This window comes from Alosa sapidissima, chromosome 19 (assembly GCF_018492685.1).
Source record: "Alosa sapidissima isolate fAloSap1 chromosome 19, fAloSap1.pri, whole genome shotgun sequence".
NCBI classification, from domain to species: domain Eukaryota; kingdom Metazoa; phylum Chordata; class Actinopteri; order Clupeiformes; family Clupeidae; genus Alosa; species Alosa sapidissima.
The window spans coordinates 31,517,162-31,539,929 of NC_055975.1; the positions used below are offsets into that span (position 1 = coordinate 31,517,162).

The 22,768-nt window shown below is 40.9% G+C and overlaps 1 protein-coding gene and 1 long non-coding RNA gene across 3 annotated transcripts in view; one reads left to right on the plus strand and one right to left on the minus strand.

The window, feature by feature from the left end:
• dnaaf11 (dynein axonemal assembly factor 11) overlaps positions 1-22,768 on the plus strand; it is a 55,012-nt gene that overhangs the window by 26,939 nt on the left and 5,305 nt on the right. The window contains exons 9-11 of one of the 2 annotated variants that reach the window (XM_042071395.1): positions 3,932-4,001; positions 18,399-18,494; positions 22,168-22,253. In XM_042071395.1, coding sequence (XP_041927329.1) covers positions 3,932-4,001; positions 18,399-18,494; positions 22,168-22,253 — 252 coding nt within the window. Of the gene's footprint in view, positions 1-348; positions 537-3,931; positions 4,002-18,398; positions 18,495-22,167; positions 22,254-22,768 lie in introns of those variants that run through there. The other variant, XM_042071396.1, reaches the window with a different exon arrangement.
• Positions 7,986-22,330, minus strand: LOC121692658. The gene is made up of 3 exons (XR_006025307.1): positions 22,320-22,330; positions 13,542-13,547; positions 7,986-9,020 (listed from the first exon to the last, which is right to left on the minus strand). It is a non-coding gene; the product is annotated as an uncharacterized LOC121692658 (long non-coding RNA).

Below are 22,768 nucleotides of genomic sequence, written 5' to 3' on the forward strand. Positions count from 1 at the left end.
ACGTTATTCTGAAATCCACAAAACCGGTTAATAACGGGTTTTTTTTCGTTCTCTATATAACAGCCTAATTGGGGATTGATCACATTCCACTGACCTTGAGGAAAGGTGATAGCCAAAGACAGTTAAATCAGTATAAATTGCAGGCCACTAAATATCCGAGCCTAAATGAGGACCTTGACTTCAGAGTCTTTATTTGAATTTTTGCTTGTTTGTTTTTTTGTTTTGTTTTTTTGTTTGTGTTTGTTTTGGGTTCACTCTCTACATATTAGTTTTTAATTTGACAATAATGTGTCTGAATGTTGACTTTTCTGTATGCATGGTTGTATATACGACATTTATTTCTCACAGGGATGTAAGGATGACACCTGCTGGTGGTTGTATACTCTTACACTCATCACCTGACTAGCACATCTGCAATGTGGAGAGTCCTGATTGGTTGACTTATTATTTAAAAAAACCTCTCCTTTCCTGTTGAGAACTGTTTGACTCCCTGATGAAGGCTTGTTTGCCGAAACGCGTCGGAGTTTTTTTTGTAAGGTTTAATGTAACCAAGCCAACAAAATAAAGGCTTTTTAACCTTTGACAATTGAGAGTTCCTTGGAATCCCCTGTTTTTCTCTCATAACAGCCTAATAATTTGATTTCTGCAGTTTGAAAAAAAAAAAAACCTTTGGTCCAAATGTGTATATTTTGTCTTGCTGTTGTAATGTAACCTATCCTTCTGCCACTTTGGATCTTAGGCCAGCTCGTAGCGTAGGCTACTGAAACTGTTTTGGAAATTGTTTGTAGCCTATGCGTAATAGCCTATTTTGCCTGTCCACGCCTTGTCGTTTTAAAGTCGGGATTTGAAATGTTTGCGCAATTATAGCCTATTCTATGTAGAAGAGTTAAACGGGAAATTTGAGATAGGCCTTGTCAGCAACAGACAGGTTCGTTTATAAACAGGGTTGGAATAATAGCGCAAGCCTTTGAAGATCTCCATATGGATAAAACTTAGGCTACAACCAGGTAAGGAGTTCAGCACGTATCCAGAAATATTTTTGATAAAAAATTATTTATAGGCATAGGTTAGGCCTACAGTAAGTCTGTAGGCTATGGGATGGATAGCCCATCTGAATGTTTTTGGATGCCGCCTGTGATTTATTATTTTTGGGCATAGCTACGGTATAGGCTAAATCAAGGGGAAATAATGAGTAGCCTACGTCTATTCTAAGGTAAAGTCCACAAAATTAGACTTGATAGGCCCGCCAAACACTGCCGGAACTTTAAGAACGAACGATATTTTGTGTTCCGAACCGGTTCAGGACCGATATGTTGGTGGCGGAACGCATGCAAGAACGAAAACGTTAAACATAGGCCTACCTGAACCATTTGGAAGAGAACGTTTGAAAAATAATTTCGTTTTCAAGTGTGTGTGAATGTGAGTGTGTGTGAATTTGTGTGTGTGTGAGAGTGTGTGAATGTGTGTGTGAGAGAGTGTTTGAATGTGTGAGAGTGTGTGTGTGTGTGTGTTTGAATATGTGTGAGCGAGTGAGAGAGAGTGTGTGTGTGAGAGAGAGAGAGAGAGAATGTGTGTGTGTGAGCGAGCAAGTGAGTGAGTGTGTGTAAGTGAGTGAGTGTGTGTGAGTGAGTCAGTGTGTGTGTGAATGAGTGAGTGTTTGAGTAAATGTGTGTGTGTGTGTGTGTGTGTGAGTGAGTGTGTGTGTTAGGGGTGGCACAGTTCAGAAAACCCATGGTTCGGTTCGTATCACGGTTTTCGGTTCTGTACGGTTCTTGTTGTTATTTTCTATTTAATCTTTAACACTTCAGAAATACCATACTTCAGCATATGATGTACAGCTTAATTATCCACCATTTAGGCTACAGTATTAGTATAGTTATATCATGTAATCATGCACAAACTGAAGGAGTTTGACTCGACTTTAAGCACATCATTAAGACCATCTCTCAGCAAAATCAGCAAAACCGAGGACTGGCGCTTGAACAAGCCATTCTTTTAAGGCTCTGAATCCAGAAAGGTAAACCTGAACTTGACTACATTCAAGTTAACTATCCAATATTCAGATGTCTGTAATTGAAATGTATGCAAATTAGTGCATAATTAATTAGATATTGTTAAATTACATCCATAAACATATTTTCAGAAAACATATTTCAAAAAAATATTGTCTCAACATAAATAATCAACTAGTAAAGTTTCATAAGATTATCAAGGAGTTATTTTTTATCCTATTCACCCGTTCTGTTGCCCCTTTCCATTAGACTTGTAAATCATCGTACACCCACCCATACAACATGTACGAATGAGTTGCTAAAGGAACGCGTTTCTCTCGAGCCACGAGCAGGAGGCTAGTCATTGTTATTGTTTTGTGCTACATGTAGCCTCTAGCTAAACGGCTGGAAAACAAATTGTTACATTGTACTGCACGCACAGCAAGACCGTGCAATGCATGAATTGGTGACCGGATTAAAGCAGCAATGTAATCTAGTGTGTAAGAGCATTGCATCAACATTAAAATGACCAACACAGTGCAAAAAAAATACATGTCATCTCATCTCAACTATGGGCGCAGCCATGTTTGTTGTAAGGTCGTATGTCCACCTCGTGGTACCCTCAAGTACTCCAAGGTAAAGTGGGCGTGCCTGCGTGAAATGCCGCAAGAAAGCTGGGTAATTTACACTTTCCAACTCGGGCGACAGATTTACAAGTCTACTGGAAAGGGCCATATGTGGCCTATGGAGGCCAGCTTTAGGCCGGAAAGGCTAATTAGCAGGTTTAAAACTAAAAAATCAGCAAGTGAATATGATATTCAGAATCAGCACCCAAAATACCCTCTTTACCTGTATTTTCTCACATTTGACCCCCAAGTGATAGTAGCCCCAGTCTTAATTATGCATTATATAAATGATGATGTCATCTAAGTGTGAAAATGGATTGTGACAATTTGAAGACAAAAAAATCTTGTTCCTTAGACTCTATACTAACAATAGAAATAAAATAAAACTAAATACTAAATAGAACTAAAATAAAAATCATTTTTCACAAGAAAATCGAGCGGGATTACCCAAAACACTACTACACATTGTAATGATATTTTATTTTCGAGGGCTTTTGAGATCTAGGGTTATTACCTTACAGTAAAATTAATTATTATTAGCCTACTACACGTCTCACGTCTCACATATGAGAGTTCATCAGAGTCGTGCCACTGGAGGAGGGGCCGCTCATATAGCCTCCTGCTCCCCTGAATGATTGCACATATTTCCAAACAGTTTTGTGAGGGCTACTTTGTTAATATTTGGGAAACTGCGAGTAAGGGGCGGCGACCGCACAGCCTAAGCTGCTGAAGTGCCGTGAGGGTGCAGCAAATGAACTTCAGAAACAATATATTATAAACACGATATTCACACCGGCCCGTCCTCCCGAAGCTCCTGATTAGCCACTCCGGGCCTGTCGTAGCATAATGAATACGTATTGCACTAGTATAATGAATACCTGTTGCACTAGCATAATGAATACCTGTTGCACTAGCATAATGAACACCTGTTGCACTAGCATAATGAACATGTGTTGCACTAGCATAATGAACACCTGTTGCACTAGCATAATGAACACCTGTTGCACTAGCATAATGAACACGTGTTGCATAATGAATATGTGTTGCACAGTACTTGCACACAGTCACAGTTCTATCTACCGTTTTCTTTCCACTGTCATCACAGGTCAATTTAAATCCAAAATGTTCCCAGACACCAGACATATGCGACGCTGTGTGTGTGTGTGTGTGTGTGTGTAAGTGTAAATTTAAATCCAAAATGTTCTCACACACCAGACTTATGCGACGCTGTGTGTGTGTGTGTGAATTTAAATTCAAAATGTTCCCACACACCAGACTTATGTGACGCTGTGTGCGTGTGTGTGTGTTTGACAGGCACCTGGACACATCCCTGATGGAGGTGGATGTTCAGCCTACATACCTCCGAGTTACAGTCAAAGGAAAGGTACAGTCCTCCATCACTTCTTCTCCTCCATCTCCTCTTCTCCTCCATCACTTCTTCTCCTCTTCTCCTCCATCCTTTCTTCTCCTCCATCACTTCTCCTCTTCTCCTCCATCCTTTCTTCTCCTCCATCACTTCTTCTCCTCTTCTCCTCCATCCTTTCTTCTCCTCCATCCTTTCTTCTCCTCCATCACTTCTTCTCCTCCATCACTTCTTCTCCTCCATCCTTTCTTCTCCTCCATCACTTCTTCTCCTCCATCCTTTCTTCTCCTCCATCACTTCTTCTCCTCCATCACTTCTTCTCCTCTTCTCCTCCATCACTTCTTCTCCTCCATCACTTCTTCTCCTCTTCTCCTCCATCACTTCTTCTCCTCTTCTCCTCCATCACTTCTTCTCCTCCATCCTTTCTTCTCCTCCATCACTTCTTCTCCTCTTCTCCTCCATCTCTTCTCCTCTTCTCCATGCAGAGTGTAATAAATGGGGAGTGTTTCTGATCGTGGAAATAAGGCCACAGGATGCCAGACCACCTCAACAACAACATGAGCTCATAACTAGACGGGTTTTATTTTGGAAAGCACACACACACACACACACACACACACACGCACACACATATGCACACACACACACCTCAACAACATGAGCTTATAACCAGACAGGTTTTATTTTTGGAATTAGCCAATTTTGCTAGTTATCAAACTTGTAATCAACTCGCTTCCTAGCAGCATGTAAGTGATGCAATTGGTTTAAAACATATCACAGTACATTTTAAATACTCGGTTTGATATAGACATATCACAGTGCATTTTAAATACTCGGTTTGATATAGACATATCACAGTACATTTTAAATACTCGGTTTGATATAGACATATCACAGTGCATTTTAAATACTCGGTTTGATATAGACATATCACAGTACATTTTAAATACTCGGTTTGATATAGACATATCATATAGACATATCTGGAAGTGCTGTGCAGTGTGGTCATGATGTCCTTGAGGACACGGCCTCAGCGCAGCAGAGCTGCTCTAGCTGCTCATACTTAAAGCCTAGCTCTTGTGTGTGTGTGTGTCTGTGTGTTATGTGTGTGTGTTATGTGTGTGTGTGTCTGTGTGTGCTCTAGCTGCTCATGTTTAAAGCCTAGCTCTTATGTGTGTGTGTGCTCTAGCTGCTCATGTTTAAAGCCTAGCTCTTATGTGTGTGTGTGTGTCTGTGTGTGCTCTAGCTGCTCATACTTAAAGCCTAGCTCTTATGTGTGTGTGTGTCTGTGTGTTATGTGTGTGTGTTATCTGTGTGTGTGTGTGTGTGTGTGTGCTCTAGCTGCTCATACTTAAAGCCTAGCTCTTATGTGTGTGTGTGTGTGTGTTCTAGCCTGCTCATACTTAAAGCCTAGCTCTTATGTGTGTGTGTGCGTGTGTGTGTGTTCTAGCCTGCTCATACTTAAAGCCTAACTCTTATGTGTGTATATGTGTCTATGTGTTGTGTGTGTGTGTGTGTGTGTGTTCTAGCTGCTCATACAAAGGGCCATATTTTGCACCCTGGCGCATGGCGTAAAACTTGTTTTTCACCCGGCGCAAAGTGTATTTTCTTATTTTGCACGTTTATTTTTTAAAAAATGCGCCTAGGTGTGTGGCAATTAATAACTTAGGGAGTGGCTTACCGCATTGTCTAAAAATCACTATTGTACACCTGGTCAAAAGTCTATGGCCAGTTGTTTATATGTTATTTTAAGAGCGCATTGTCAACAGTCATATTGGCGGGTGCACAACGCACCATCCTTCTATCATTCATGAACGCACACCAGCGCACGTCCATGCAAAACATTACAAATTGCACGATTACAATGGGAAACATAATTACAATAAAGATATTACGAAATACTGTACATCTCATGATGAGTAGTTATTCACCATCATTTGCAAATTGGTAATGACGGTTAAAAGTGATTAGGGGAGAGGCGAGAGACACGTATGGAGCACAGCTGCTTAATCGCGCTTTGCGCCATTAAAGGGAATGACAGATGTCATTCTCATTGGTTTAAATGATGTTACGCCCCAAACACACCCATGACTGATTAAGAAATCTAGGAACACCTTGTTGCGCTCGACGTTTGATAACGAAAACCCTCCCAATGTGGACTGGACATCCTACTAAATTTGAATAAGCTTTTGACGAGTGACGATGCGCTTTAGACTGTCATGATAGGGATTATGGGCATTTAAAAGTGTGAGAGGATACCAAAATGCCACAAGTCCTATATCCACCATTTCTAGGGGGATTTAAAATGTTTTTACAGATTCTGGATCTCATTTGGTGCTATACCTTCCCTCCTATCTACTCCGGTTTTTAGAGCCCCTTGGATCATATATGTTACTATGGACTTGAAGCTTTTATATTGTGTGTGTTCCTTGCAAGTTGTGCATTAGTGAGGCAAGTGTTTTCCCATCAATTCCTGTTGTAGGGAGGCCCCATAACATCCTCAGTTAGTTTCAGAAAGATTGGTTAACTTTTTAGGGATTTATTTAGAATTTCTGTATTTAGCTGACGTTACCAAAATTCCACAAATTGTGATGAAGTTTTGCTGTCTACAACAGTATTAAAATATAATATTTGCAGTTTTCTTTGTGTAAAAGGGAAAATCAGTAGTCTGTGTAGTAACCCAGTGGTTTCTGAGCAAAAATCAAAATTTTTATCATTTTTATTGAGTATACTACCGTAAAACTTTGCCGAGTCCCTAAGAGACGCCTGTCTCTTTTAAACGCCTGGTGTGGCTACAGGTTTGGGTTAAAGGCCGGTCTCCAGTAGAGGCCTGGTCTGTTTTTTAGTTTCGGGTTGTATTTAATCTTCTAAAACCCATCAGATCGTCTGTTTAAAGATTCGCAATGACACAAAACCGTTACAGAAAGGAGGTTACAGCAGTGTGAATTAGATGTTGCACGTCGTTGCAAGCCGTCGCAAAGCATTTACCTTGTCTGGTCACAGTTGCAAGGTTTTAGAATGTTGCATAAAGTTGCTGCTGCTCATCTCTTCGCAAATCTTGGGTGTGATTTGGGCTTAAGTATGGCGCAGACTGCGCACGTTATGATTATGGCATTAACAGACTGCGGTGAAAAGCTAGAGTTCCAAATTGTATAGCTTTTTTTTTTTCCAATATGAACTATGTCCGACTTCGTCATCGTTCAATTCATCCCTTGTGTTTAAAATTTGCGGATAGGCCGATGGTAAGCGTGTTTTTATGCTGGCAACAAAACCAGAATGGTTCGCGAACGTTATTCTTTATTTTAAATGCCATGGCGATACAGAGAAAGAAGTCAGAAAAGGAATTTACCTTAGACTAGGCTATATCAGAGCCCATCTACGGACATTCTCTGGCTATATACTGAAATAGGTTAATGATGTAAAGTCAAGTGCGCTTCTATGGGACTGGTGTGTGCACGCACAGTTTTTATTGATGAGTCGGACTGGCAAGTGCTGCGCATAGTTGCAGTGGAATGTGGCTGCCCAGGGCATTATAAAACTTCTCACTCTTAGACCTACTCATACACGGCGGTGAAATGGCCTATTTAGCTGTCTAAATTCGAATCATATGCTGGGGGAGAAATCGTCGGACATCCATGATTATTTTGTTATTCAGCACCCCTGGTCAAAAATATGTTCCCGCGCGCCTGGAAGTAGGCTATGATTTGAATGTAGACTGTTGTCAAATTTGGCAAATACAAAACGGGAAAAACAATATGGTTCATGCTCTCTCATGCTGTTTCATTCGTGCTGAAAAGGAGGGAGAATTAAACATTAAGCATGTTCCACTTTTGCATAAATAATTCCTGAACGGTTTTGGTCAGGGCTGATAATGCAACTGTATTTGACAAAGGACCGATATAGGCTATTTGCTAGTGACAAAATATGAGCTTTCAGTGTGATACGATCTCTTTGTAAATTACGTAATTAAAATGTGTTTCATCTGTTCTGGCTATCCCTGCTATTTGGATCTTACTGTATCTCACTCAATGAACAACATCTCAACAATAAATGAATGATGATCTGTAATTGTCATCAGACAGCCTAGTCATATAGGTAGACATTAAGTGTGTTATAAATAATTAATTCGATAATATTAGGAAAAGTTTTGTGTAAAGGGAATTAAAGGCCTGTCTCATATAGACGCCTGTCTCTAATACTAGCCGGTGCAGTTTGGCGATTTGGGAAAATAAAAGCCCGGGCTATTATTTGGAGTTTTACGGTAATCTATTGTGGCATTTTGGTAACGTCCCTTATTTTTGCTATTATTCTACTTGTATAACACCAAAAAAAACAAATGATCACCACAGTTTTGAACAAAATTGTATGATACTTCATTTCATCTAGGAGAAATTCAGAGGATGTGTTTCTAAAGGAGACATATGAACTAATAATAAGTTTCTGTGGCATTTCTGTAACACTGCCTAGGGTCAGGTTTAGTCAAACTATGAACAATATCAAAAAAACATTTACATCATTACATCACTGAATCACATATCTACATGACAAATACTACTTTTGACATTTATGACAATATAAGTAAAAATATAGACATTTCCACATATAAATGAATGGGAAATATACAATGTTTGTGATTTCAGCCTGCATAACATTAAGGGGGAAGGTATCACTATAGCTTTGGACAGTAAAGTTTACTGTACACTATAGCTTTGGACAGTAAACACTTATAATATTGTTGGAATTTTTTTTTACAAAATATATCGGAAGAGAGCACTGCAAAGTAAAAGTGTATTTTGTGGCATTTCTGTAACATTGCCTAGGGTTAGATTTAGACTAACTGTGAACAATGTCAAAAATGTGCATCATTGAATCACTTATCTACAATTGACAAGTACTGAGAGTAGAGTTTTCTCATGTCTAGCAGTCTGTGTTCAAAATGTACTGACTGTGAGTTCAGCAGGTCAGTTTGTAATGCCCACGTGCCATGTATGAGGTCAGATATTTTGCATTTAGAAGGGTGGAATATGACTTTGCATATATCTCAAATAAAGTTGTTTTTTCCCCCCTTAACATTGTGTACATCACTGGTGGCAAGACATTTTTGATAATTAATTGTATTTCTCAAAGCTGGCTTAAAACCTTTTGGAAATGACCCAACTGCAAGAATCAAGTGATGGGACGTCTTTAGGGGCATACACTGGGCTTCGCTTTCAAATGGCCACTTCAGTCGCGCATTACGCGGCGTGAAGCTGCGTGAAACTTTAGTACCACTTTCAGCCACTGTGCATCGCTCTGCCACTGTACATCACTCTGTCAGTAGCCTGACTGCCGCCCCTTCTGAAAAAGCAGGAGGCTACCGTTAAACATAATTGTTGCCGAGAGGAATCCCAGCCTACGAATTCAATAACAAAATAAATCATGCATAATTAAACATTACCTCAATTTAGGCTACTTGGGTATGGCTTAAGGCTTGACTACACGGTGGTAACGAAAATCGAAATCTGCTTTTGATAGCCTACCGGTGCCACTCCACAAAACGAAAAAATATCTTAATTTGCTGTCTACATTATTGTCATTGTTGGGGGTAACGCAACTACGCAAATCAAAACAGTGTCTTGTGTGATAATTGAGCCAGTAGGCTAGAGAAATAACTGCTCAGAATTAATCTGTAGCCTTGGGTAGGTTTCTGCAGAAAACAATGTTACTGGCGATTTAATACTATCTAGCGACGTTTTTAACAGGCTAGACAACTATGACCCACGTTAATTTGCCCTACTTCTTGACTGCAATGTAGTCAATTGACTGCTTGACATGTATTTTTTATTTTTCTGTACAATAAACAAATTCATCTGCTTTATGCCGCAGAATTACATTCATATTTGGCTGACTTCTGCAGACGCGCCACTTCCCTCCCCATATTCCAAGATTAAGATAGTAGCCTATACAAAAAGTACTTCATACTATCATAAAAATTTGTTAAAACGAATAGCTATTTGCAATTTGATAAAACACTGGTCCCCATTTTGCGAATGCGAGGAAGATATGAGCCTGTTGCATTTATTTAGATGTCCGAGTCACGCATAATGTTTGAAAACCACTTGCTCGTAATCACAATAATTTAACACACGACAGTTGGATAGCCTACTTCATGGGTTCCCAAAGTGGGGGTCGGGGTCACGGGACGCCGAGGGGTGGGTCGCGAAATGATTTCCATAAATCAAATAAATTTGGGAAAAATAAAAGAGCTGTCACTTGACCGCACTTTTTAATTCCAAGACGCTTGCTGAGTTCTGGATTTCAGTCGAGAGGGAATATCCACAGCTATTCAAGGCCGCGATGGACGTACTGATGCCGTTTGGCTCCACATACCTGTGCGAAAAGACTTTCTCTGCACTGACATATAGTAAAAACAAATACAGATCGCGTGTAAATGTGAAAGATGATCTGTGGCCGTCTCCACAATTAAACCAAGAATGGACTTGCTGTGTTCCGCGCATAGCGCGCATCCATCTCATTAGATGAGATTAACGCTGAAACATAGTTGCCAAAATGTAAATTTGCGCAGCAACAATGTACATATGTTTACAACAGTTTGTGGATATTACCCTGACTGAGATATTCTTCTGTTAAAATGGAAATTAAAGTAATGTTTCAAAGTTAAGTTTGCACGACAGCAATAATGTGCACTCATGTTACATGGATATTCTTTTTTGACTAAGGTATTCTGCTTTTATCATATAGTAAATTTCTATATGTAAAATCATAACAGGCTGCTCTGTTCTTTTGTGTTGTCGTTAAGCCCGTGTTTGGATAAGCCTAGTGCGTTTGGCCGGTGTGCACATTTTATGTTATTTTTTGAGTCACATGCAGGGATAGTGGGGGTCGCCAGTCTCTGGCACGGTTATTTTGGGGGTCGCGGGTTGAAAAGTTTGGGAACCCCTGGCCTACTTCATCATGTTCCCATGCCTACATTTTTGTGAGTAGCATAGAAATCGTTAAAAACAATAAAGTATGGCTCTCCGTTTGGGACATCGAAAACTTATATTTTTAATAGGGTAGACCACCGTCGGAGATGCTGACTTGCAAAGGCCTCGGGATAACATGTTATCTCCACTATCATCAGTCATCGGAGTGGGGAATGAAATAAAAGTTTGAGAGTTCTCTAGAATCTTTGACCAAGAGTGAGTGAGTCTTCGTTGCTATGGATGACGTTATTACTCATGCATGAGTTTTATGAATGCAAAGTTGTTCCCTCGCAATTGGAAGCTCCTGTTGCCGCATAGGCTACGCATTTCAAAACATTGCAACGTGAAATGCCACAAAAAGCTGTTTATGAATAGGTCTCAGTGAGTTAGGAGTCCTCTCGAGTTCTTTTAAGCTGTCCCAGACTTAGGTGCTACTTTTAGGTCTAAAATGCTTTGTGAATTACTTTTAGTGAAAAAAATTAGGAGTCCTAAGGTTAGGAGTGACACGCCCATTATTTTTAGGAGTTGCTCCTAATTCGCCAGTTAGGAGCTACTTTTAGCCTTAAAATTCTTTGTGAATACGGCCCCTGAATATAATAGCCTAGCCTAAATGAATCAAGAATAAGGCAAAACAAATAGCCTAGTAGCCTAATGAAACATACGGATTGATGTAGTATCTTTGTAACATTATTAAATTAATATGTTACTATGCCTACGTTTGCGAAAGAATTACATTTAATTTAGCCTACATGTTGACAATGAGTAGCCTAGTTTTGGTTGTTGTTGGTGGCGTTATTGCATGTTAGTTATGCCTACAATGCAAAATTGCTACCTCACGATTGGAAGCTCCTGTAGCTGCATAGGATTTCAAAACACAGTGAAATGCCACAAAAACAGGTTTGTGTGAATAGGTCTGTGAGTTAGGAGTCCTCTCGACTTCTTTTAAGCTGTCACAGAGGTGGGAAGGTGTGATTTGTTGGGGGAAGGGCCGGATTAACTGGGCACAAATGTCTGATGGCCCCCCCCTGCCCCCCAGCCAACGTGAATCGGGTGGTCAGTTAATAGGCCTATATCGTGAAGATTTTTCTTGCCATCTAAGGCACGAGCACATCTGTGAGGCCAAGCCTCACCAAGTAGCCTGTTTGTTTACTTCTAACATTACATTTAATTAAACTGCTTATAGGCTATGCCGAAATAGTTTCAACATTTTGAATATTAGTGTCAGGTGAATTAGGAAATGTTCTCAAAGTAGCCTTATGGCTAAAAGCTGCTTGGGATCCCCCCCTGTCAAGCAATATAACCATACAAACGCGCGGCCTGCACTCATTGTTTCAAAAGGAGTAATTTGGGCTTTGTTGGAACTGAAGAGCTGTGGACGGCATGCCCAATGAAAATAAATTAACGCAACTCAACACAACACAACACAGACCCCGCTTCTCTTGCGTCAGTCACTGAAATGAACGAAACACAGAACCCGCTTCTCTCGCGGCAGTCACTGACAGTAGCCTAGAATAAATGCATGGGGAAAAAAACTTCCCCATGACAAAGACATCGTAAAACACTGAAAGTTAATATTTTGTCACTATAACATACATCTGTCCTTTGTCAAATGTGTTATGTTCCAAGTAGCCTAGTGCGTAATTCTGCTTCATAAAGTTGAACAAATACATTTGCTTATTTCACAGAAAAATATAAATAGCCAGTTTAGGGTCTACAGTGCAGAGTTGGTAAGTTATGGTAGGCCAACTTGGAGTAAACATACAAACAGGAGAAATTCTTTCTCTAGTAGCTGAGTAGCCTGATGGTAGGCAGGTGCGCACGTAGACATAAGGCCGAACATGCAAGCGCCAATGAATCGTGCTCTCACGACAATCACACCGTTAAAATCTTAAATAGGTTAACATCACTCTAAGTTCGTCTTCATGCAAGGAAAACGATGATTTGAAGACATCTGTTTCGTTGGAAGGACAAGGGGGTAGCAACAGGGCAACACAGAGACAGGCCCGATGGCAGGGCTGTTATGAGAGTATTAAAATATGGGGTATTCTACGGGAAAACATAAAACGGCAAGACAGCGGGGAAAAGTTAAAATATGTGATAAACACGGAAAAAGTTGGCATGCATTGTTTCGGTCCCCGTGCACAGGGATTATTTGTATTATTATTAATCACATATGATTATTTGTGAAACTGTGCAAAGAGGTGCAACACATTTGAAAAGGAAGGACTGGTAGCTTTGCAAGCTCACGGGAAAGATTGATTTAAGAACGTTATCAGTGTGTGGCTGTGGCGCAAAGCAGCGCGGGCGGAAGACAGCGACAATTGGCAGGGGAGGGTCATGTCTTTTTTAACAATTCTGTCGAAGGGTCATTGAACAATTTCTAGCAGGCAAGGGAGGGTCATGCAACTTTTGACTGAAGCACTCAAAATTCCTCCAGTGGCCCCTTCAATAAATAACGAACAGTCCCTAGATTGCTGCTGGGCTATATGTCTTGGTTCATGTCTGTTAACAACTCATTGCTGTCAAACGCGTATCTCACGGTTGCATCCATTACAAACAAACATGCAATGTGAACGTCTGGGATTGGGCAGAGCACTAAATGCTCTACTGAATAAGCACAAAGTCAAACCTTTAAATGAAAAACACTCTTTAATAATCATATAAAAATAAACTGCTAATGAAGTAAACTTGACCATCAAATCGTTTATCGCCTGTAACTCTGTGTTAACAGGACGTAACAGGAAGGCATTTGGCTGAGCAACGGAGGTTAATATGCTCTATATTTTGTCCAAATGATGACGATCGTTACACCGGAATGTTTAATTTGTCCTGCGTTTCTTCTACGGCTGCAAACGGGATTCACTCGCAGTTAACCAAATGTTTCTTTATTAGGGCAGGGCAGGCATATTTCTGGCTATTAAATTATTTCTAAACCAGTCTGCTAAAGTCTGTATAGTGAAGTCTGTGTAGGGTTTTCCAGGCTCCATTTCTTTTTACGAGACACCCTGCTCACTTGAGACATCTGCCGGTTGTTTGGGTTGTTGCAGCGTCATTGCAGCGTCACTGGAAAAATACAAATTAAAGTTGCATGATACCGCGTGATCCCGCGCGGACCGCGAGGGAAGCTGGCCAAATCGAAGCACTGCCCACTGTAGTCTAGCTACTTTCTGAGAAGAATTGAGCGCTGGTCGAAATTAAGGGAGCGCCTTTGAAGAGGAAATGCGTTCAACACAGTGCACGGTGTTGGAGCCTATACATGAAACTTGCTGCTTTTTTAAAAAAAATCACTGTAATCAGTAAACATTGAAATAACATTAGGCTACAGAATGAAATTGGGCGCATTTTCCATGTTTTTTGTAATATTTCATGGCATAGCATTTTCTGAGCAGAGCTTACAAATAGGTAGCCTACTGTAGGCCTATTTCTCTAGCCTAAATGTAAGCGATCTTTGGAGTAGAATAATTTATCCATCTTTTGAGCAAGTGTGCTACAATTGGCACCAATGTGTGCGTCTGGCTGTCTTGTTTCATTTAATACCTTTACCTCAAACATAGGAGCAGATATACCCATATAATAGTTCAGCTTCTGAAAAACAATGATGGTAAATTGATCTCCTGCGATTATTTGCGCTATTATGCGCTAGACTTGAATTACGTTAATTCTGATAGCCATAGCCTAGAGGAAAATAGATATCCAAAAGATGAATCTGATTTATTGAAAATAATACTTGGTGGATGATTTTCCACCATCTATGATGTAGGAAGTCTTTAAATAGGCTGACATAAAAACTGAGAGTGAATGTTCCCTCTTTGGATAAATGGATAAATCCTACTCCAAAGATCACCTAAATTTAGGCGAGAGAAATAGGCTATTTTATTGTAAGTTCTGCTCAGAAGTAGCCTGGTTCTAAAATACTATGCCATGAAATATGTTGGTATAATACAAATATGCTGTTTGACAACATGGAAAATGCGCCCAATTTGATTCTGTAATGTTATTTCAATGTTAACTGATTACACAGTGTTTTTTGGTAAGTTGTGTTTTATTATGGAGCAGCTAGCTCTGTTGATGTAGTCCTAATCATGGTTTATTGGGGTTGTGCAGTTTTTTAAAGGGAGTTTAAATTCACTCCGTCATCCGCTGTGGGAGGGTTTTATTATAAACTCCGTTAAGAATTGCGAAGGAGCTGAGCGGAGATGGCAGCGTTTGCTTTGTCTATGTGTTCTGACATTATGACTACGTTCATTACACTGCGCTGTCATGTATTTAAAACCCTCTGCACGTCAGCGCACTTTGGAAAACACCCGCAGGGTTACACGTTAACTCATTCAGTAAAGAGAATGGCCAGTGTTATGCCAATCTAGCATGTAGGCTAATGTTAAATAATGGATATGTTAGGTCTACCGAAACACAGGTAGCAATTGTTCGGTTAGGAATGCTACCTCTTTGAAGGCTGGCTACAGATTAACATGACAACGTGCATTTCACCCTCTTTTCGTCCACAATAAGTAGCATACCGGTGTAATTTCTAAATTAGCCTGAAAAATATGAATTAGCCTCTCTTAGGCTATTAGCAGAGAATGTCTAATAAGGGGAGAACTGGAGCTGTACCCCTCAAAATCCACTTTTCTCGGGTTATACTTTTTTTTTCAAGTAATTTGAATATTGTATTTGAAAGGGGAGGCAAAGAAAATACACTTGGTGGAGTATTATATTTTTAAAAGTCACTTAATTGTTCTAAAAAAACTTTCAAATGTGTCAATGACGTCATTCATTAGCACAATGCTAGCGTGTTATGGGCAACAATGACCCAACCTGTAAGAAATCAAAAGGACATAAGTACTCGTTCATTTAACTTTTGACCTATAACCCATGTTGAAGTTATACAAACTACAATCAAATCTGAGATTTGTCAATGACAATCAGGTGAAAGAGACAAATTTAGCTCCATTGACTCCCATTCATTCTGCACTCATGGCGATCGCCCCCAGTGGAACTCTGGTGGAACTGCATCCAAAATTCGGTACAATGGGACTTAATACGGAGTGGCCAGGCTCTCCGTAGACGGGCTCTGCTATTAGGCTAGCTATACAATGTTTACTCAGCTTGTTATCTCGTCTCATTCTTGTCTCCAACTTGCAGAATGAATAAAATTATTTTCTTTAAAAATAACAGCCCAAACATGACAGGTGTCAAACCTATCAAATTGCATTATTATTTTGACTGACCAGTCACGTAGCCTATGCCCTGCAAATGACACACCTGCAAACACGGCCCAATTGGGTTTGAGTGAACTTTCAAAAGTATCAGTGTGTGTGGCATTTATGTAACTCAAGATCTGTAGACTACTGGGAGATCACGGACACCCAACCTGAGGGTGAGAGGAATTTTTAAAAGCCCATAGCCTGTTCACGGCCAGGAGTAGGCTATAGGACCAACTGGGTTTGAGTGAACTTTCAAAAGTATCAGTGTGTGTGGCATTTATTTAACTCAAGATTTGGGGATAGATAAATTCCGCCTCTCAGAAGTTGGGTTGTACGATAGCTTGGGTTGTACTATCTCGTATGATCTTATAGTCGCAAAACCCAGGATAGGAAATAGGCTACTGTTTTGACACTGGAGAGCAAAAATAAAAAAAAGTGATTTAAGGTAAAACAAAGCTTCGACCATAAAAGTTGACAATGTATTCGACTTTTGATAGTCGAATACGTTGAATAAGTGAACTAATCGCGGCAGCACTAATGCAGCCTTGCTTACTGATAAAGCCTCGGATACGACCTGCCTGCTTGGCTATCCCTAACTGTATCCCTCACAAGGTGTGTCAGACTTGGGGAGGGAGAGAAGTTAAGAAAATGTGTTTAGTTTCACAGTGTGCTGTGCTTGCAGGGGGGTCAGTGTCTGTATAGAGAAGGGCCAACTAAAGATGCAGAAGAGCTACTGTAACTGCTAATGAAGAGTGGAGTTGAGCTGGAATGAAGAGTTCTGTTGTGGGGACAGGCTGTAGCTGGCTGAGAGAGAGAGAATATAGACGCCATATGATCATATAATCTCCTGCTGATGTATAAACAAAATGTTTAAAATTTTTTGCATGATGACACTAAGAGGGTGGTAAGTAACTCAGATTATATTTAATTGTATAAAAAAAGCTTTTTATTTCATATGTTACAAATATTTCTACTCCAAAAAGGAATGTTACTAAAATGCCACTTTGGTTATAGAAATGCCACTTGGACGCTACCAAAATGCCACATGACGTTACAGAAATGCCACTAAGGTTACAAAAATTCCACAAAATAGGTTACCGAAATGCCTTTACAGCATCTCTCTTTCTCTCCCTCTCTCTCTCCCTCTCTTTCATTCTCTCTCCCTTTTTTTTCTCTCTCTGTGGTTATGCTTTGCGCAAAAGAGTGTGTGTGTGTGTGTCTGTGTGTGTGTTGACGGTATTGTGTGTGTGTGTCTGTGTGTGTGTTGACGGTATTGTGTGTGTGTGTGTGTGTCTGTGTGTGTGTTGACGGTATTGTGTGTGTGTGTCTGTGTGTGTGTTGACGGTATTGTGTGTGTCTGTGTGTGTGTTGACGGTATTGTGTGTGTGCGTGTGCGTGTTTCTGTGTGTGTGTTGACGGTATTGTGTGTGTGTGTGTGTCTGTGTTGACGGTATTGTGTGTGTGTGTTGACGGTATTGTGTGTGTGTGTTGACGGTATTTTGTGTGTGTGTGTGTGTGTTGACGGTATTGTGTGTGTGTGTCTGTGTGTGTGTTGACGGTATTGTGTGTGTGTGTGTGTCTGTGTGTGTGTTGACGGTATTGTGTGTGTGTGTCTGTGTGTGTGTTGACGGTATTGTGTGTGTCTGTGTGTGTGTTGACGGTATTGTGTGTGCGTGTGCGTGTGCGTGTGTGTGTGTGTGTGTGTGTGTGTCTTTGTCTTTGTGTGTGTTGACGGTATTGTGTGTCTGTGTGTGTGTGTGTGTGTGTGTGTGTGTGTGTGTGTCTTTGTCTTTGTGTGTGTTGACGGTATTGTGTGTGTGTGTGCGTGTGTCTGTGTGTGTGTTGACGGTATTGTGTGTCTGTGTGTGTTAATGTATTTATGTATGTATTGTATACATAGAGAATACATGATTGCAATGTGATTGATGGTGACGTAACTCATTTTAAGACTGACAGTTTAAAACTGTACGGTCATAAATCTGTGTTATATGCAGTGTGTCTCTGTGTGTGCATGCGTACGTGAGTGTGTGTGTGTGTGTGTGTGTGTGTAAAGTTGTTATAGTCTTTGTGCCTGTGTGGTATAAATGTGTGTGTGGATGTTGTGTCTGAGTGTGTGTTATGTGTGTGTGTGTGTTTGTGTTTGTGTTATGGTGTTATGTGTGTGTTTTTAATCTTTTGATGGTGTGTGTGTGTGTGTGTGTGTGTGTGTGTGTGTGTGTGTGTGTGTGTGTGTGTGTGTGTGTGTGTAGGTGTTCCAGTTGGTTCTTCCTGCAGAAGTGAAGCCAGACAGCAGCACTGCCCAGAGATCCCAGACTACTGGACACCTACTGATCACCATGCCCCTGGTAATACACACACGCACGCACACATACACACACACACACTCTCACACACGCACACACACACACACACACACACACTCAAGCACACTCACACACACACACACACACACACCACACACACTCACACTCACACACATACACACACACAGACACACACACATTTTAGATACTTTATTCAATTCCACATTACAAGTAAATTTTCATTAGGAATCAAAGGTTTTGAATGATCAAACAGATTAAACCACATCAGCGCATTGTTATGTATGACAATACAATCTCAGGGGTACAGAAAACATCTCCTTTTCCAAATAAACATGCTTCCTATAATGGCTGAAATTGAGCAGTACTTTACCAACTGTTTGGCTCTTGTTTTTAATAGCCCCCCAATACAAAGTCCCCGGGTCGCCAGCCTGTGTACATGCCCTAGACTACCAAACACTAGCACAATAAGCTGGCATCTGTAGCTTTTCGATGGTAGATATTAATGATTGATATTTTACAGTCTTAGAAAGGTAAGAGACCTCCATAAACAGATCAAATGCACATGCTACTTCAAATAGCTTAACTGTTCTGGAATGCTGAGATATGACAATAATATCTGATGTATTTGGTATTCCTACAAAAGTGTTTGCAGGTGAGTTAAACCAATCAGACTGTACAGTAGTGTTTTTATATAGCTTTTCATCAGCCACACAAGGAATCTGAGCAGCAATGAGATCCACAAGTCTGTTGTGTCTGGCAATATACAGTCTTTTAAGTGATGTGCAACTGTTCATAATGTGGGCTACTGACTCCACACACTCAAGCACACTCACACACACACACACACACACACACACACACTCACTCACTCACTCACACACACACTCAGACACACATACACTCACTCACACACACACACACACTCACGCACACACACTCACACATAGGGCTGGGACGGTATGGATGTTTTCTTACCGCGGTTGGTAAGCAAGAAATTACCGCGGTTTCACGGTATCCCCCCCCCCCCAAAAAAAAAAAATATGGATTATGAATTTTGTGCCGCCATCACAGCCAGTTAAACTTTAGACAGCCGCAGCAACTTCAAAGACCACTGGGCCAATTACCAGTTTATCAACAAAGCTATCACGATTTTAGAACTTTTACATTCATGACGCTTATGCGAAAGTTCAACGGTGGGCTACTGTACGTTTTGAGGGCTGCCTCAGGTTGTAACAAAGGTAGGCTACTGTAGGTCCGAGGCTAGCCAGACCTACATGTCGCTGTTAAATTCTTAACAAACTAGAACATATTTTTTTAATTATTTCATGAACTAAACATGTATGACTCCTTTCTGGCCAAATTTCACAGCTTTCACATTTAACAGCTTTGTGTAAATGGAGTTTGAACGGAGAGAATAGAAAAGTGTTACGATTGTGCCAGTTCTCCCCTACTCTCACATAGTAAACAAATGGAATGTTGGAATATCGCGCTCCCCAACACAAACACGAAAAGTCGGGTTTGCTTCATCTTTTGATGATAAGTTTTGTTTTAAAAATGGAGGGTTAGCGTAACTGTGGTTCTCTGAGTATCAATGTCATAAGATGCTTCATCACATTACACATCATGACATTACATAGGCCTACTAGCCTACGTGCACACATGTACAGGCTAGGGGGGTTGGACTTCATGCTAGCCACCTGCAGACGTCTAAGCTAACTGCATAACGTGATTATCTCTGAGATTCTGCTACATTTTTTTAACCCGTAATTGGTGCATGGTTGAAAACGTCGAAGTCGAATCCCCCAAATGTTTCACAATTTTTTTTTTTTGTTTGCGGTGATGACGGTGACGAGCTCAGACCCGAGGTAGCGTGACCGCGGTTACCTTCCCAGCCCTACTCACACTCACTCACACACACACACACTCACGCACACACACTCACACACATGTTAATGCTTTTATTTGGATCTTAACACAGGGGAAGATTTACAGATCTATCTGATCAAACACAGATCTAGTTTTAGACAGGTGTGATCAAACACAGATTAGTTTTAGACAGGTGTGATCAAACACAGATCTAGTTTTAGACTGCTGTGATCAGTGGCGTCGTTAGACCTGGGCATTCGGGGCTATAGCCCCGGATCCTCTGGGGATAGCCCCGGATCTATGGGCCGTCAACAACAACAAAAACTCTAATCGTGTCGTGAATGAAATAAATAGCCCCGTAGAAGAGACTTTTGTGTTTTGTGCCCATTGTGTGCATTAACAGCAGCGCAAGACAATCTGACGTGATCTGGGCAGTTTAGAATCATTTGTTGCAAAATGTTGCAATTTCAATTCTCTTCTACGCTATTAGGCATTGCTGTTTCCTGCTTAGACTAACTAGCCTTAGCGAAATAAGTGTACAGAAGGACAAATGGATATTAGAAGTTTCTTTAGAGGAAAAAAAAGGGCAGAGCAGGGACAAGAAGTGGAAACTCACAGTGTGTCATCATCTCCCGCAACCCAGGAGGACATTTCGATCAGCTGTTTCAATATATCGTGATTTACTATTGAATCACATGCGCAGTAAATATGGTAAACTTGACCTCGTTTGAGGGGGCTTCCAAGCAATGCATGTTGGGCTTGATTTTGACAGAATGGAACTTTTTCTTTGGGCAAAAGTTTGTGATCGCCTACACAACCCTAATGCATTGTTTTCAAGGCACCCATAGCCCATTAATTGAAGGGGATGACGTCCGAAATGTTTATCCCGAGACGAACACTCACACTTGTGCACTTGACAGAGGTGCATGACGATGTTTATTCTACAGGCTATTTTAATAGCATATTTTGGGTGTTGTATGTGGTGCACTTTGGCAGAAGAGACGTTCTCCTTACACGGTCTTTAAACATCAAAATATTCAGAATGCCGTGACGTGAGTCATTACAATTGGCCTTCCTTTTCATTCTCAAAGTAGGTTAAAATTGCATGTTCATCAGCACGATTTTCAAAATCTCTCGGGGGAGAAACCCCCGGACAAAAAGAACTCTAACTTCTGGGCTCTAGCCCCGAATGTTTTAAATAGCTAGCGACGCCCCTGGGTGTGATCAAACACAGATTTAGTTTTACACAGGTGTGATCAAACACAGAAGGCATTGTGCTATTGTCATTCTTTCTGCACTAGTCTTTATGGGTAAACATGGCATCGTGTGGTCCGGATGGATACACTGCCTAAAGTGGAACAGTACTTTGCTAATCTGTTTGCTTTTGGCTTGCTTTGTCCACACGGTTGTAATCCACATAAAATAAGTTTTTGCACATGCCCAAGACTCCCCAACACACACACACACACACACACTTCTTGAATTTCCCCTTGGGGATCAATAAAGTATCTATCTATATATCTCACACACCACACACACACACTCTCACACACCACACACACACACACACACACCGCTTCATCACCATGACCAGTTAACACTCATCAGTCATCTCATTGCCTTGTGAGTGTGTGTGTGTGCTCATGGTAAACCTACTGTCTGTGTGTGTGTGTGTGTGTGTGTGTGTGTGCTCGTGCTCATGGTAAACCTACTGTCTGTGTGTGTGTGTGTGTGTGTGTGTGTGTGTGTGTGTGTGTGCGCTCATGGTAAACCTACTGTGTGTGTGTGTCTGTGTGTGTGTGTGTGTGTGTGTGTGTGTGTGTTTAAGGCTCATGGGGAGGTTAAGCCGAAGAAGTTACCTGAGCGAAAGCCTCTGATATCCCATAGCAACCAGTCCTCAAAGAAACACAGCAGGTGGGTTTACACACACACACACACACACACACACACACACACACACACACATAGACACACACACACACATATACACACACACACACACATACAAACACATACACACACATACACACACACACACACACTCACACATACAAACACATACACACACACTCACACACACACACACACATACATACACACACACACACACACACACACTCACACATACAAACACATACACACACACACACATACTCACACACACGCACACACACACGGACACAGACAAACACACACACACACACACACACACATACAAACACACACACACACGCACACAGACAAACACATTCTCACACACACACACACACACACACACACACTCACTCACTCACACACGGACACAGACAAACACACACACACATTTGTCCACATTTTGTACATCTCCACACTGATGTATCTCAATGACATACATATCACACACCATACTACTAGTGTGTGTGTGGGGGGGGGGGGGTGTAAGTTCAGGG